Here is a 12,154-nt window from a genome sequence, read left to right on the forward strand (position 1 = left end):
TTAATAATTTTATACACATAATATAAATCAAAATTCTGATCCGACTATGGACTACAACAAAGGTTGCTTTATTATATTTCAAGAATATAAATTACATTATTGCATCCAACACTGAGATTAACGACGTCTTAATATTACAATTTCGCGGATTGTTACCGATTTTTGTGAAATGGCTCTTAAGTAATATAACCTAAGCAGTCAAATTAATTAAATATGCATTATTAGAGATAATTCAAAAAGTACTCGTCAGATTTTGATCAGATTTAAATGGGGCCTCATGAAAACCACCAGCCTTCGATTTAAAAAAAAATCAGTAAAATCAGTTACACCAGTAAGAAGTGACGAAGTAAAAAACATAATATAGTCGAAATAATAACCTTGTCTTTTTGTAGTCGTTAAATAACTGTAAGTTGGGTAAACATAATCCTACCCAAGAGGAAAAATGGTTTTAAAGAGAAAGAAAAATACCACTTTACAAAGTATTTATAATGTTTAAAACATTTATAACATATTTTAAGACGGAAGTAGTTGTGTGACCATCTTCACTACTGTTTTCTTGTCTAACTTGCACTTGGGGTAGAGCTGCTGGCAGTCGGCTTCTAGTGACCGACCCGCTGATATAGCTTCATATATCGACGTGCCTTCGAGCATACGTCTCACGAGTGAATTGCTAATTAAAAAAAATAATATTTGCAGTATTATATCTGTTGTTCTGGAAATGTCTTGTGCAGTTGAATAACAAAAATACTTAAGACTGGAAAATGGGTTTCTTTCAGATTGTCAGGAAAAAAAACGAAAGCCTAAAACATTAATTTCCAATGATATAATCAGTATACTTTCTTTTTGACGACGCGTTGGCGCAGCGGTAATTGCACTGGCTGTTGCGCTGGCGGTCGCGGGTTCGATTCCCGCTCACGACAGACATTTATATCGACCATATAGATGTTAGTCGTGGTCTGGGCGTTATATTTGTTCATTGTGTGTATTTCCGGACCCGTTGTCCGTTGAGTGTGAAGCGTTTATTAATTATTATTATTATTATGAATTCTTATTTTAATATCTGATTATAATGCTTTCTTGTTTTCTAAAAGAGTTTTGCCACTGGACTCAAGTATATTAATTTCTCATCATTACAGCCTATACAGTCCACTGCTGGACATAGGCCTCCACAAGTTTACGCCAAAAATAACGTGAACTCATGTGTTTTGCCCATAGTCACCACGCTGGGCAGGCGGGTTGGTGACCGCAGTACTGGCTTTGTCGCACCGAAGACGCTGCTGCCCGTCTTCGGCCTGTGTATTTCAAAGCCATCATTTGGATGGTTATCCCGCCATCGGTCGGCTTCTTAAGTTCCAAGGTGGTTGTGGAACCTTGTTATCCCTTAGTCGCCTCTTACGACACCCACGGGAAGAGAGGGGGTGGCTAAATTCTTTAGTGCCGTAGCCACACAGCACATTAATTTCTAATAGGCAGAAACTTACCTAGATAAGTTGGTAAGCATCCCATCGAAGTCCGTAGCGTTACCAGTAACCATGTTTTCGTTGGCGATCTGTACGTACGAGCAAGCGAGGCGTTGCATGCACGATGTGGAATCAATATTGTATCTTGTCATCATGTCGTCGATTCGGCTTATTACGTCAGTTACTTGGCTAAAGTCCGAATCTATGCCTGCAGGGTCACGTATGAACAACATTTTTTTTAATATTATTACAGTAAAACTTCTTTACATACGCTTAACTTGAGGAGTAGGCTGGTGAATGCGTTACAAAAGCGTTACAGAAAGTGTGATCGAGCGAGGCGAACGGAAGTTGAGAGGGAGATGTAAGTTAGTGAAGATAGAAAGAGACAGAGTTACGTTTCATAAGTTTTACTCCAGTCGCGTGGTCTATAACACTCAATTTTTTTTGACGTATGACTTCTTTTTTTTTTTTTTTTTGATCGTACAAATTCCAGAATTAAGCAATCATGTTTGTAAGAAATCTTGGAAGATACACCTCGATTGTTAGGGAATGCATAAAAGCTGACGCTGTGACTATCACATCAAGCGGTTCTGCAGTTCTACTGACTGGTAACTTGATAGAAACGGCGCGAACACTAGATGTACGTAGAGCTGATCTGACATTAGTACAATAATTACATAGATATTAAATACCTATACTTTGGATTAAATATTTATAATATAATTAATTCTTTATGCTGCAAAAAACTAAACCTTCCGGTTTTGCGAGCGTTAATTTTATAATATTCGTTATACTTATTTGTTTGCTTCCATATAATGTAGGTAACAGAAATGTTAGGAGTCTTACGTTAATTACGTGAGTCTTAAATGAAGGGGGGTCTTATGATATTTCGTGATGTTTTTTTCCGAACAACGGTAGGGAGCTATATTGATATATCGCGTGTATTTATTTTTCGTTAATCGCGCAGTTTATTAATTTTAAAAAAGAACCAATAAACACCCAAACTTGATGCCTGCCTAGAAATTTCCGTTACGATGCTTAATTTTCCAAAATTTTATCAGGTTATACCTGTATTTAAATATAATATTCAGATATTTTTAATTTACTTTGCATGAAAAATACACGTGATTTTTGGCGAGGTGACTACAACAACATTAGTCACAACCACACCAAGAGGGATAGGGGCTAAAAATTTGCTGAAAAAGATTATAGATAAATAAAAAACTATTAAAATAATTTAGAAAATTACTATTAACTAATATAAAAGCAAATTCTTTCTGGATGTTAAAAAAAAACTATCAGAAATAGAACTCAAATAAATAAACTCACTTCGGCCATAGCCTCCAAGACTGTAAGAAAAGGCATGAATAATCTTCGGTAGGATGATAACTGCTCCGAAACCTAAGATAGAACCAATGAGAACTCCTCCCAAATCAATTTTGACAGGCCCGTAAAGACCTGGTGCTGATCCTCCGTACGGACCCTGGAAACAAAAATTATTATTGTTTATGAATTTTACAATTTATGTAGGTTTTTATGTAAATAAATAAAAGCCTCAGTCTCATCGCCTCCTACTTGCTTAAGTAGTCAGTATTTTTTTTTTTTTTTTTTTGAGGGAATGTAACAAGATTTGACTTATGTCATTTTTATTTTTCTAAAATTTTGTGCATTGTGTGTCAACTATAAGTTGACTTATCTTAGATAGTAGGCATAGCTCTGGGTGAAATACCAGCACAAAGCTCATCACAACCAAAAACTGACCGTTCCCCCGTAGCCAGATATCCCGAATCTTTGCGTTCTGTCCGCCTGATTGTCTCGCTCATCCCTATTCTTCTCTGCACGGGAAGAAGGTTCTGCTAATTGGTCTTCTGTGCGTTCATATCCACTGCTCGGTAAAAATCTTATTAAAATAAAAAGTACATTAGTAGTATTGTCAAAGCACAAATATTAAATCACTTGCAATAGTAAACAAAAATGCGTAATAAATAATGACACATATTTAATATTAAAATTGGATTAAGTCACTTTTAGTTAATTCTTTTTAAAGAAGTAATTAAAAATTTATAAATTATACGCGTAGAAACTATTTACTTTTTAACCGATTTCAAAAGAGTCTACCTCATAACTGGGTCATCCAATTTTGATATTTTTTTTATCGAAAATTGGTACTCCTCATGTCGACCCATTTAAATTTAATCGATATCTGGCAAGTAAATAAATATCTACACAATACACATACGGTCGTCTGTTCCTAAAGTAAGCAACTTAATGCTTGAGATAGGTAACAGCCGACTGATATAATATAGCTACATATATTTTTTTCGATAAACATACTTATAAATAATACATATATAAATACATAAATAAATATTTATATTACACGCAGACTCGGGGTGGGAATCGAACCCAAAACTCTCGGAGTAGAAAGCAGGGTCACTACAAACTGCGCTAACAGGCTAGTCTTAGTACTTTTTACTTTTTGATTTATCTCTAATAATGCGTATTTACTTGATTATTTTTTCGTCGATACAATTGAATTTGTTCTATTTTCGTTTGCAAGCAAACACAATTATACCGGTTGCGGGTTCGATCCCCACACGTGATAAACATTTGTATTGGCCATACAGGTTTGCCATGGTCTGGGTGTTTGTGCAGTCCTTGTGGGTCTCCCCACCGTGCCTCGGAGAGCACGTTAAGCCGTCGGTCCCGGTTGTTATCATGTACACCTGATAGCGATCATTACTCATCATCATTATCATTACAGCCTATACAGTCCACTGCTGGACATAGGCCTCCACAAGTTTACGCCAAAAATAACGTAAACTCACGTGTTTTGCCCATAGTCACCACGCTGGGCAGGCGGGTTGGTGACCGTCATTACTCATAGTAGGGAATATATCCGCCAACCCACATTGGAGCAGCGTGGTGGATTAAGCTCTGATCCTTCTCCTACATGGGGAAAGAGGCCTATGCCCAGTAGTGGGATATTACAGGCTGAAGCGAAAGTCATTTTTCTTAATGCTATGTTATTGTTCGAGTTTTAATAAAATAATGTAGGTATATTAGAAACTTATAATTAACCCAAAAGATTAATAGAGACAAATTGCTTGCGAACACTATATAGCTAATAATATACAAGAACTTTTATAGACATCAATTTTGATAAATCGTATTAATTCTCTTTTATACTTTACAATTTTAATAAAACAATCGATCTCACCCGTCGTTCATGTAATTACCCGTGACGCCCAGACACGCGAGCATCAGCGACAGCACAATTATCTTCAAACCCATCTCCTCAGATCCTCAGCTATCACTGTCGCATTCCGGCTCCACAAGAATACTTTATACAAATCGTTCCAAAGCTTGCCTCGGAACAATCGCATGGGGAAACACCATTGTCATATGTCGGTTACACAATAACTTTTACTATAACGTCACGGTTTAAGATGCTATCGAATAGGGAAGAATTTTTCAGACGACAGCGGAAATTTTAATAATTTCCATACAACATTACAAAGGAATTAGAATTATTAGTTTAAATCTGTAAGCGCTATATTATTGCGACATTTCTAATTATTTGCCCATTTTTCAAACCCCTCCATTATTCCACTTTTTCCCACATTTTTGAGTGTAAGGCCTATATTTATTTTGTAGACAGCTACGTTACGTCGGAGTAGCAGTGCTAAAAAAATTTAAATGAGATAACTCCTCGCCTTATTGTCTCCACTGGTAACAAGAGGGCTGGTGCATTTTTTTCCCAGAGAATCGGCATAGCGATTCAACGGGGAAATGCTGCCAGCATTCTTGGCACAATTTCAAGCGGACATGATTTATACCAAAACTGTCTGTAAATATTTAGTTCTTAGGTTGTGAATTGTAAATATGTATAATGTTTAATAAAATATTGTTATCCAAAAAAAAAAATATATGTTACTTCAATATTGTAAATTCTGTAGTAATGTGGTTTTGAATGTGACAACAATAATGCAAAGAAAACAAAAGAGCCTAATATAAAAATTATAATCTTGCACAACTGAAAAATATGTTAAAGAAACTGCAGAAACGTTGAGTAAGAGTGATGCGTCTAAAACAGTCCAAAATTACAAAATATAATTTTATACAGCTATATAAATATAACTCGACAACGGTTCTGCAGTGCGTGTCTAGTGTTACGAGCCTTAACAATTGCGATCGCGGGCTCTATTCCTGATGTGGATAGATTACTATAATAGTATAAACAATCATGTTTCTTTGTTTCCGATTTTGGTATATTTATTTATTTTATTTATTTATACTTTATTGCACACTTACAAGTACGTTAAAAAGAAACAAAAACAAATACTAAATAAAGTGCAAAGGTCTTATCACTCATAGTGATATCTTACAGACAACCCGTCTATAAAGGAAACTAACAAATAACAGGCACACGGTGCACTTTAATATAGGTATATATCTCTACGGGTCTCCGCACTGTATCTCGGAGAGCATCTAAAGCTGTCGGTTTTGTTATTATTATTTACTAGTAATAGGAAAATTATCCAGCTACTCGAAGTGGAGCAGTGAGAGCAGTGGCATATTTTAAGTTTCAGAGCCCCGGGCCAATAAAGTCTGCCGCCTCCGATTTTTCTCTCACGCGTTTAGGCCGCCCTATCCATAAATTCGATTTTTTTAAATTCCTAGTTTGGTTTGCGCTGCCCCTCGTAACTTATGCGCACCTCGCAGAATACCGCCCTGGGCCATGGCCCTTTTTACAGCAATGGGATGTTTACAGCTTAATTTAGTTCACTCCATTTATGTCATACGTACTAGCTGACCAATATACCAGACCAGGCGGTAGGTAGCACGTTTATACCGCCAGTTTCTTTTTTGTGAATTTATTATTTTTTACTATACAAATATCTTGGCAATAATGAACATGAAAAAAGAGTTATTCAATTTGATCGTGTTCGTATGTTATTACATGCCGATTAATTTTTTGTTTATATAGATAATTTTAAATCATATATGTCCACATTTTCGCTACGTCACATTCCGTGTAACAAATAACAAGTGTTACATTTCGGAAATGTAATCCCACCAAAAATATTTTGCATATATAATTGTGTTTGCTCGCAAACGAAAAAAAAACCGACTTCAATTACATCGACAAGTAATACAACGCAGATCGACGAAAAAATAGTCAAGCAACTACGCGTTATCAAAGATTACTCAAAAAGTAGTTATCAGATCTCGATAAAATTTATATGTGACCACACGATAAACATCAGCTTTCGACTAAATTAAAAATTATCAAAATCGGTACACCCAGTAAAAAGTTATTGCGGATTTTCGAGAGTTTCCCTCGATTTCTCTGGGATCCCATCATCAGATCCTGGTTTCCTTGTCACGGTACCAAACTAGGGATATCCCCTTTCTAACAAAAAAAGAATTATCAAAATCGGTACATCCAGTAGAAAGTTATGTGGTATAATACAACGTAGGTCGACGAAAAAAGCGTCAAGTAAAAACGCATTATTGGATATAGCTCGAAAAGTAGTTGTTAGATCTCAAATAAATTTAAATGGGACCAATTGGCACACACCACCTTTCGATTAAAACAAATTTTGTCGAAATCGGTCTACCCGGTCAAAAGTTCTGATGTAACATACATAAAAAAAAAAATAAAAAAAAAAAAGTACAGTCGAATTGAGAACCTCCTCCTTTTTTGGAAGTCGGTTAAAAATGTCACGAAGACGACGATCTATAGCTCACACAAGGCACTTTCAAAAAATTATCAGACCTCACGCAAAGCCAAGTTTCTAACTCTCCAAGCCCCAACTGCACGAACTCTACACCTTAGCCAAAATGCGTAGCTTAACCGTTTCGCTACCGTGTCATGGTTGCTAGGTTAAAAATTTACCTATTTTTCATTACTTTTGTGTTACACAATAGTTCTTGTAGTAACAAAATTTTTGCTATATTTCCAAGGAATATTACGTCAACTCAATTTTGAAAACATCTTTATAATTCAGAAGCTCCTCTGTCAGTATCTTCCTAAGTATACTGATAGAGAAGAATCGACTGGGCGTAGTACCTCAGTGTTGTATCGATCTAATTAAATTTTGATTGTTTGTTATGATTGCGATTATTATTGGATCTTAGAGGCAGGTGAAATTTTCTAGTCATAAGTCATTTAAAAAATGTACACAATTTACACAAATATAAGCTGTTGATATTAACAGATGATTTCAATAAATATCTAAAATATAGATATTGAGATGAGATAATTGTGTTTGCTCGCAAACTAAAAAAAAAACCGACTTCAATTACATCGACGAGTAATACAACGTAGATCGACGAAAAAATAGTCGCGCGTTATAAAAGATTACTCAAAAAGTAGTTATCAGATCTCAATAAAATTTATATGTGACCACATGACAAACATCAGCTTTCGATTAAATTAAAAATTATTAAAATCGGTACACCCAGTAAAAAGTTATTGCGGATTTTCAAAAGTTTCCCTCGATTTCTCTGGGATCCCATCATCAGATCCTGGTTTCCTTATCATGGTACTAAACTTGGGATATCTCCTTTCCAACAAAAAAAGAATTATCAAAATCGGTACATCCAGTAGAAAGTTATGCGGTATAATACAACGTAGGTCGTCGAAAAAAGCGTCAAGTAAAAACGCATTATTAGATATAACTCGAAAAGTAGTTGTTAGATCTCGAATAAAATTAAATGGGACCAATTGACACACACCACCTTTCGATTAAAAAAAATTGTCGAAATCGGTCCACACGGTCAAAAGTTCTGATGTAGCATACATAAAAAAAAAATACAGTCGAATTGAGAACCTACTAGCTCGAAAAGTAGTTGTTAGATCTCAAATAAATTTAAATGGGACCAATCGGCACAAACCACCTTTCGATTAAAAGAAAATTTGTTGAAATCGCTCCACCCAGTCAAAAGTTCTGATGTAACATACATAAAAAAAAAAATACAGTCGAATTGAGAACCTCCTCCTTTTTTGGAAGTCGCTTAAAAATTAAAGAGAGATTGACTTTTAAGATCCACGAAATAATCAAGTTAACTAAAAATCAAAGTACTAAATGTCACGTAACGTTACTTTGAGTCTGCAGTATGTTTACAATAATAGAATCTGATACGTAACAACTACAAAGTATAACGCTCTTTGCTCTAACATTAAAGCTATTAAAATAATGATTCGAACGTTATATAATGAACTAGCTATTGCCCGTGATTTTCTTTGCGTGGATATTTTCATGTGTAAGAAAGTCAATAATTTAAAAAATATCTTAAAAATCGCGACTAGTCAACTATTATACACTATAGTATAGTATATATATCTCATCATATAGCGTGGCGATGCGTCGCCATGGCCTATATCGCCACGCCAACAGTCAGGTTTACCCTCGTCTACAAATGTTTCACATCAAAAATCATATCATCCAAGCCTTCCATTCACACTCTTCTTATACACTTTTTTCGTCAATCGTTCTTCACTCTTTCTCTCGACATGGCCAAACGAGGCCATCTGAGCATACCTTTCTCAATTTTTGTCACTACATCTTCTTTCAGATCACGACGTTTCCTTATCTCACTATTTCTTATCCTGTCACTCAGTTTAACTCCTATCATACTTCTTAACACATCTCGCATCTCAACTGAATTTATTCTGCTTTCGTGTTTCTTCTGCCATACCCAACTTTCACTTCCGTACATGAGTGTCGGAACCATCACCCCCTCATGTACAGCCGAACGAGCATTGTTAGACATCTTCCGACTGCTCATAAAGGAGTGCAAAGCTCCATTCACCCTGTTTCCTGCATTCATTCTTCTTTCAATATCACTCTCACACTTTCCATCTCTTGTAAACTTTGAACCCAGATACACAAACTCATTCACCTGTTCAATTTGTTCATCTCCAATCACGATATTGCAGTCTGTCACTGCCTCATCTCTTTCAAACACCATCACTTTCGTCTTCTTTACATTCATCTTCATTCCCTTTCTTACAAAAGCTCCACTCACATCAGTTACCATTTCCTGCAACTCATCGGGCGAAGACTCAAGTAATACTTGGTCATCAACATAGAGAAGACATTTGACGAGTAACTCATTCATTCTCAACCCATGTTCATTCTCTTTTAAATCTGTCAAACAATTGTCCATGAACAGATTAAACAGCCACGGTGATGCTACACATCCCTGTCTAACACCTTTTTCGATATTAAACCATTCAGTGTATGCCCCGTTTATCCTCACACAAGCACTAGAATCCCTATAAAGAGATTGCAATGCTCGTATGAGGACACTGCTCACACCATTCACGGACAATGCCGACCACAATTCATTCCTCATTACTATCAAGTATTGTAAGGCCTCTGTAAAAAACAAAAACCAATCGCCATTATGTTATTCCAGTTTTAAGCCTATATCTGTTCTTAACTATACCTATTTTCAACATTTTTAGTGTGAGTGACAAACATCCATCCAATTTATTTGTATTAATAATCGTAGACAGATGTTGTGACTAAAATAAGACATCGTGCGGTTCACCATCCATGAAAACGGTACAAATTATTTACTTAGGACTTTATTTTATGTAGAGTTTATACGTTTTTAGACATGTGCATAAAATATATATTTGATAAATTATTTAGCTTTGATAATTATTACACAATAAATAAATAAATACACAAAAGGAATCGGTGATAGTGTTTTACATATGTATATAATTTTGTACGAATGTTTATTTGTTTGAATTTTAGTGAAGGGGTAAAACAAAAGGGGTAAAACTTGACAAATATCTTTATACAAAATTATTTTCACTAACTATAGAAGATAGAAGAACGTGAGGTAGACAAAAAAAATAGTAATTTTTTCTGATAATGCCCATGATCACATCACAAAATGGGTACTCGACATATGTATGTCACTTATTACAGCAGGGACAGATATAATTTAATAATCAAAAAGCAAGGATTAATATAGTTATATCTAGAGTGTGGTATGCTTGATGGTAAGCGGGTACCGTAGCCAATGGAAGCTTGCAACACCAAAAACATTGCAAGCGCGTTGCCCACTCTAAACCCTTACTTTTTATAATGGTTTTCTGTCACGTTTAGGTACTGCCCCAGTCGGATTACACCAAATATTGAGCAAGATCCCTACAGAAAAAGTCTCATAAACTTAATAAAAAACATGGATAAAATGCAGACCAAATTGTCATACCGAATTAGGAGAGGTTATGACCTATGAGATCTATGATATATACTGATACTTTCTCAATAATATCACATTTATGTAGGTATATAAATATCTCTGCCCATTTTTCACTGCTACCATGTCATGTGTACATGATTTATGCTTAAGTTCTGAAGTATATTTATTTTTTTGTAATAATAACAATGGGCGGAATTCATTACTTTTGTGACTATTGCATAAAATGGCGCCAACTTGTGAACATTAATGCAGTATAGTCAGTCGCTTATTGGCTTTTATAAGTGTTGTCAGTTTGTTAGAAAATTTTTAATTTATGTTTTTATTGAAAATTTTTAATTAATTTTTTTAAATTAATGTTATTTAATTAATATTTATAAACTTATATTAAAATGTTTAAATATAGTTTAATTATAGTAATGATTTGCCTTTTGGTATTTGTATTAAGTAACGATACAGGAAGTCGCAAACGTAAAGCAAAAACAATTTCTTTCAATTCAGATAATGATGATTTCGAAGTAAGTATTAAAAAAATATAATACATAAAATATTATTTTAAAATAGTTTTTAATACAAAAAAAATGATTTAAGGTTGGGTTGGATTTTTCTCTACCACTCATAAAAATACCGCTGAAGAAGACTTTCGATTCTGTAATCGCAAATGGATTTCCTGGCATAGTAAGTATTAGTTTGTGTTTATTTGCTATGGTAGTAAAAATATTATAGCAAAAGAAAAGTGATATTATTTTAATTCGCTTGGTAACGATTTTAGTTGTGATTATTAATGCAGAAGATATAGTCAGTTGTTTATTGGCTTTCATAAATGTCGTCAGATCGTTTGATTTTTTTTGTTGTTTTTGCACAAACTTATAAAATTGTAAAACGTTTCACTTCACTTCAACCTAATACAGTCCACTGCTGGACATAGGTCTCCACAAGTTCGCGCTAAAAATGGAGTGAACTCATGTGTTTTGCCCATAGTCACCACACTGGGCAGGCGGGTTGGTGACCGCAGGGCTGGCTTTGTCGCACCGAAGATGCTGGTGGCCGTCTTCGGCCTGTGCATTTCAACCCCAGCAGTTGGATGGTTATCCCGCCATCGATCGGCTTTTAAGTTCCAAGGTGGTAGTGGAACTGTGCTATCCCTTAGCCGACTCTTACGACACCCACGAGAAGAGAGGGGGGTGGCTATATTCTTTACTACCGTAGCCACACAGATGTATCGATTTCACGCATTTCAGAACTTTGTATTGCCTTCACGAGCTCGCAATACTGCTGTTATGCAATTTGGCATATTATCTACTAGGTTTTTGAGGCGATGCTGCGAATATTCAGCCATTCCTCTATTAGAGGATCTTTCATTTCACATAGCGTGATTGCCGGCCAATCCCGCTGACGTACACGGTGTCCCAGTTCGTCTTTCGTCAGTTTAAGACGGTGCTGCGTTCTAGCCACTCACATGTGTG

General features: G+C 35.4%; 1 protein-coding gene across 1 annotated transcript; it reads right to left on the reverse strand.

The window, feature by feature from the left end:
• Window positions 1-468: 468 nt before the first annotated feature.
• On the reverse strand, window positions 469-4,789 carry LOC123662183. The gene is made up of 5 exons (XM_045597066.1): window positions 4,681-4,789; window positions 3,222-3,360; window positions 2,790-2,943; window positions 1,482-1,668; window positions 469-670 (listed from the first exon to the last, which is right to left on the reverse strand). The coding sequence occupies exons 1-5, from the start codon at window positions 4,752-4,754 to the stop codon at window positions 514-516; spliced, it is 711 nt and encodes a 236-aa protein (XP_045453022.1). The 5' UTR covers window positions 4,755-4,789; the 3' UTR covers window positions 469-513.
• Between the last annotated feature and the right edge of the window lie 7,365 nt (window positions 4,790-12,154).

Source organism: Melitaea cinxia, chromosome 18, assembly GCF_905220565.1.
Source record: "Melitaea cinxia chromosome 18, ilMelCinx1.1, whole genome shotgun sequence".
NCBI classification, from domain to species: Eukaryota; Metazoa; Arthropoda; class Insecta; order Lepidoptera; family Nymphalidae; genus Melitaea; species Melitaea cinxia.

Coding starts and splice junctions, on each gene's coding strand:
- LOC123662183 (XM_045597066.1), bottom strand. CDS start 4,754: ATGGGTTTGAAGATAATTGTGCTGTCGCTGATGCTCGCGTGTCTGGGC. Junction 3,361..4,680: donor GGTAATTACATGAACGACGG/GTGAGATCGATT, acceptor TATTTTAATAAG/ATTTTTACCGAGCAGTGGAT. Junction 2,944..3,221: donor TATCTGGCTACGGGGGAACG/GTCAGTTTTTGG, acceptor TTTTGTTTCCAG/GGTCCGTACGGAGGATCAGC.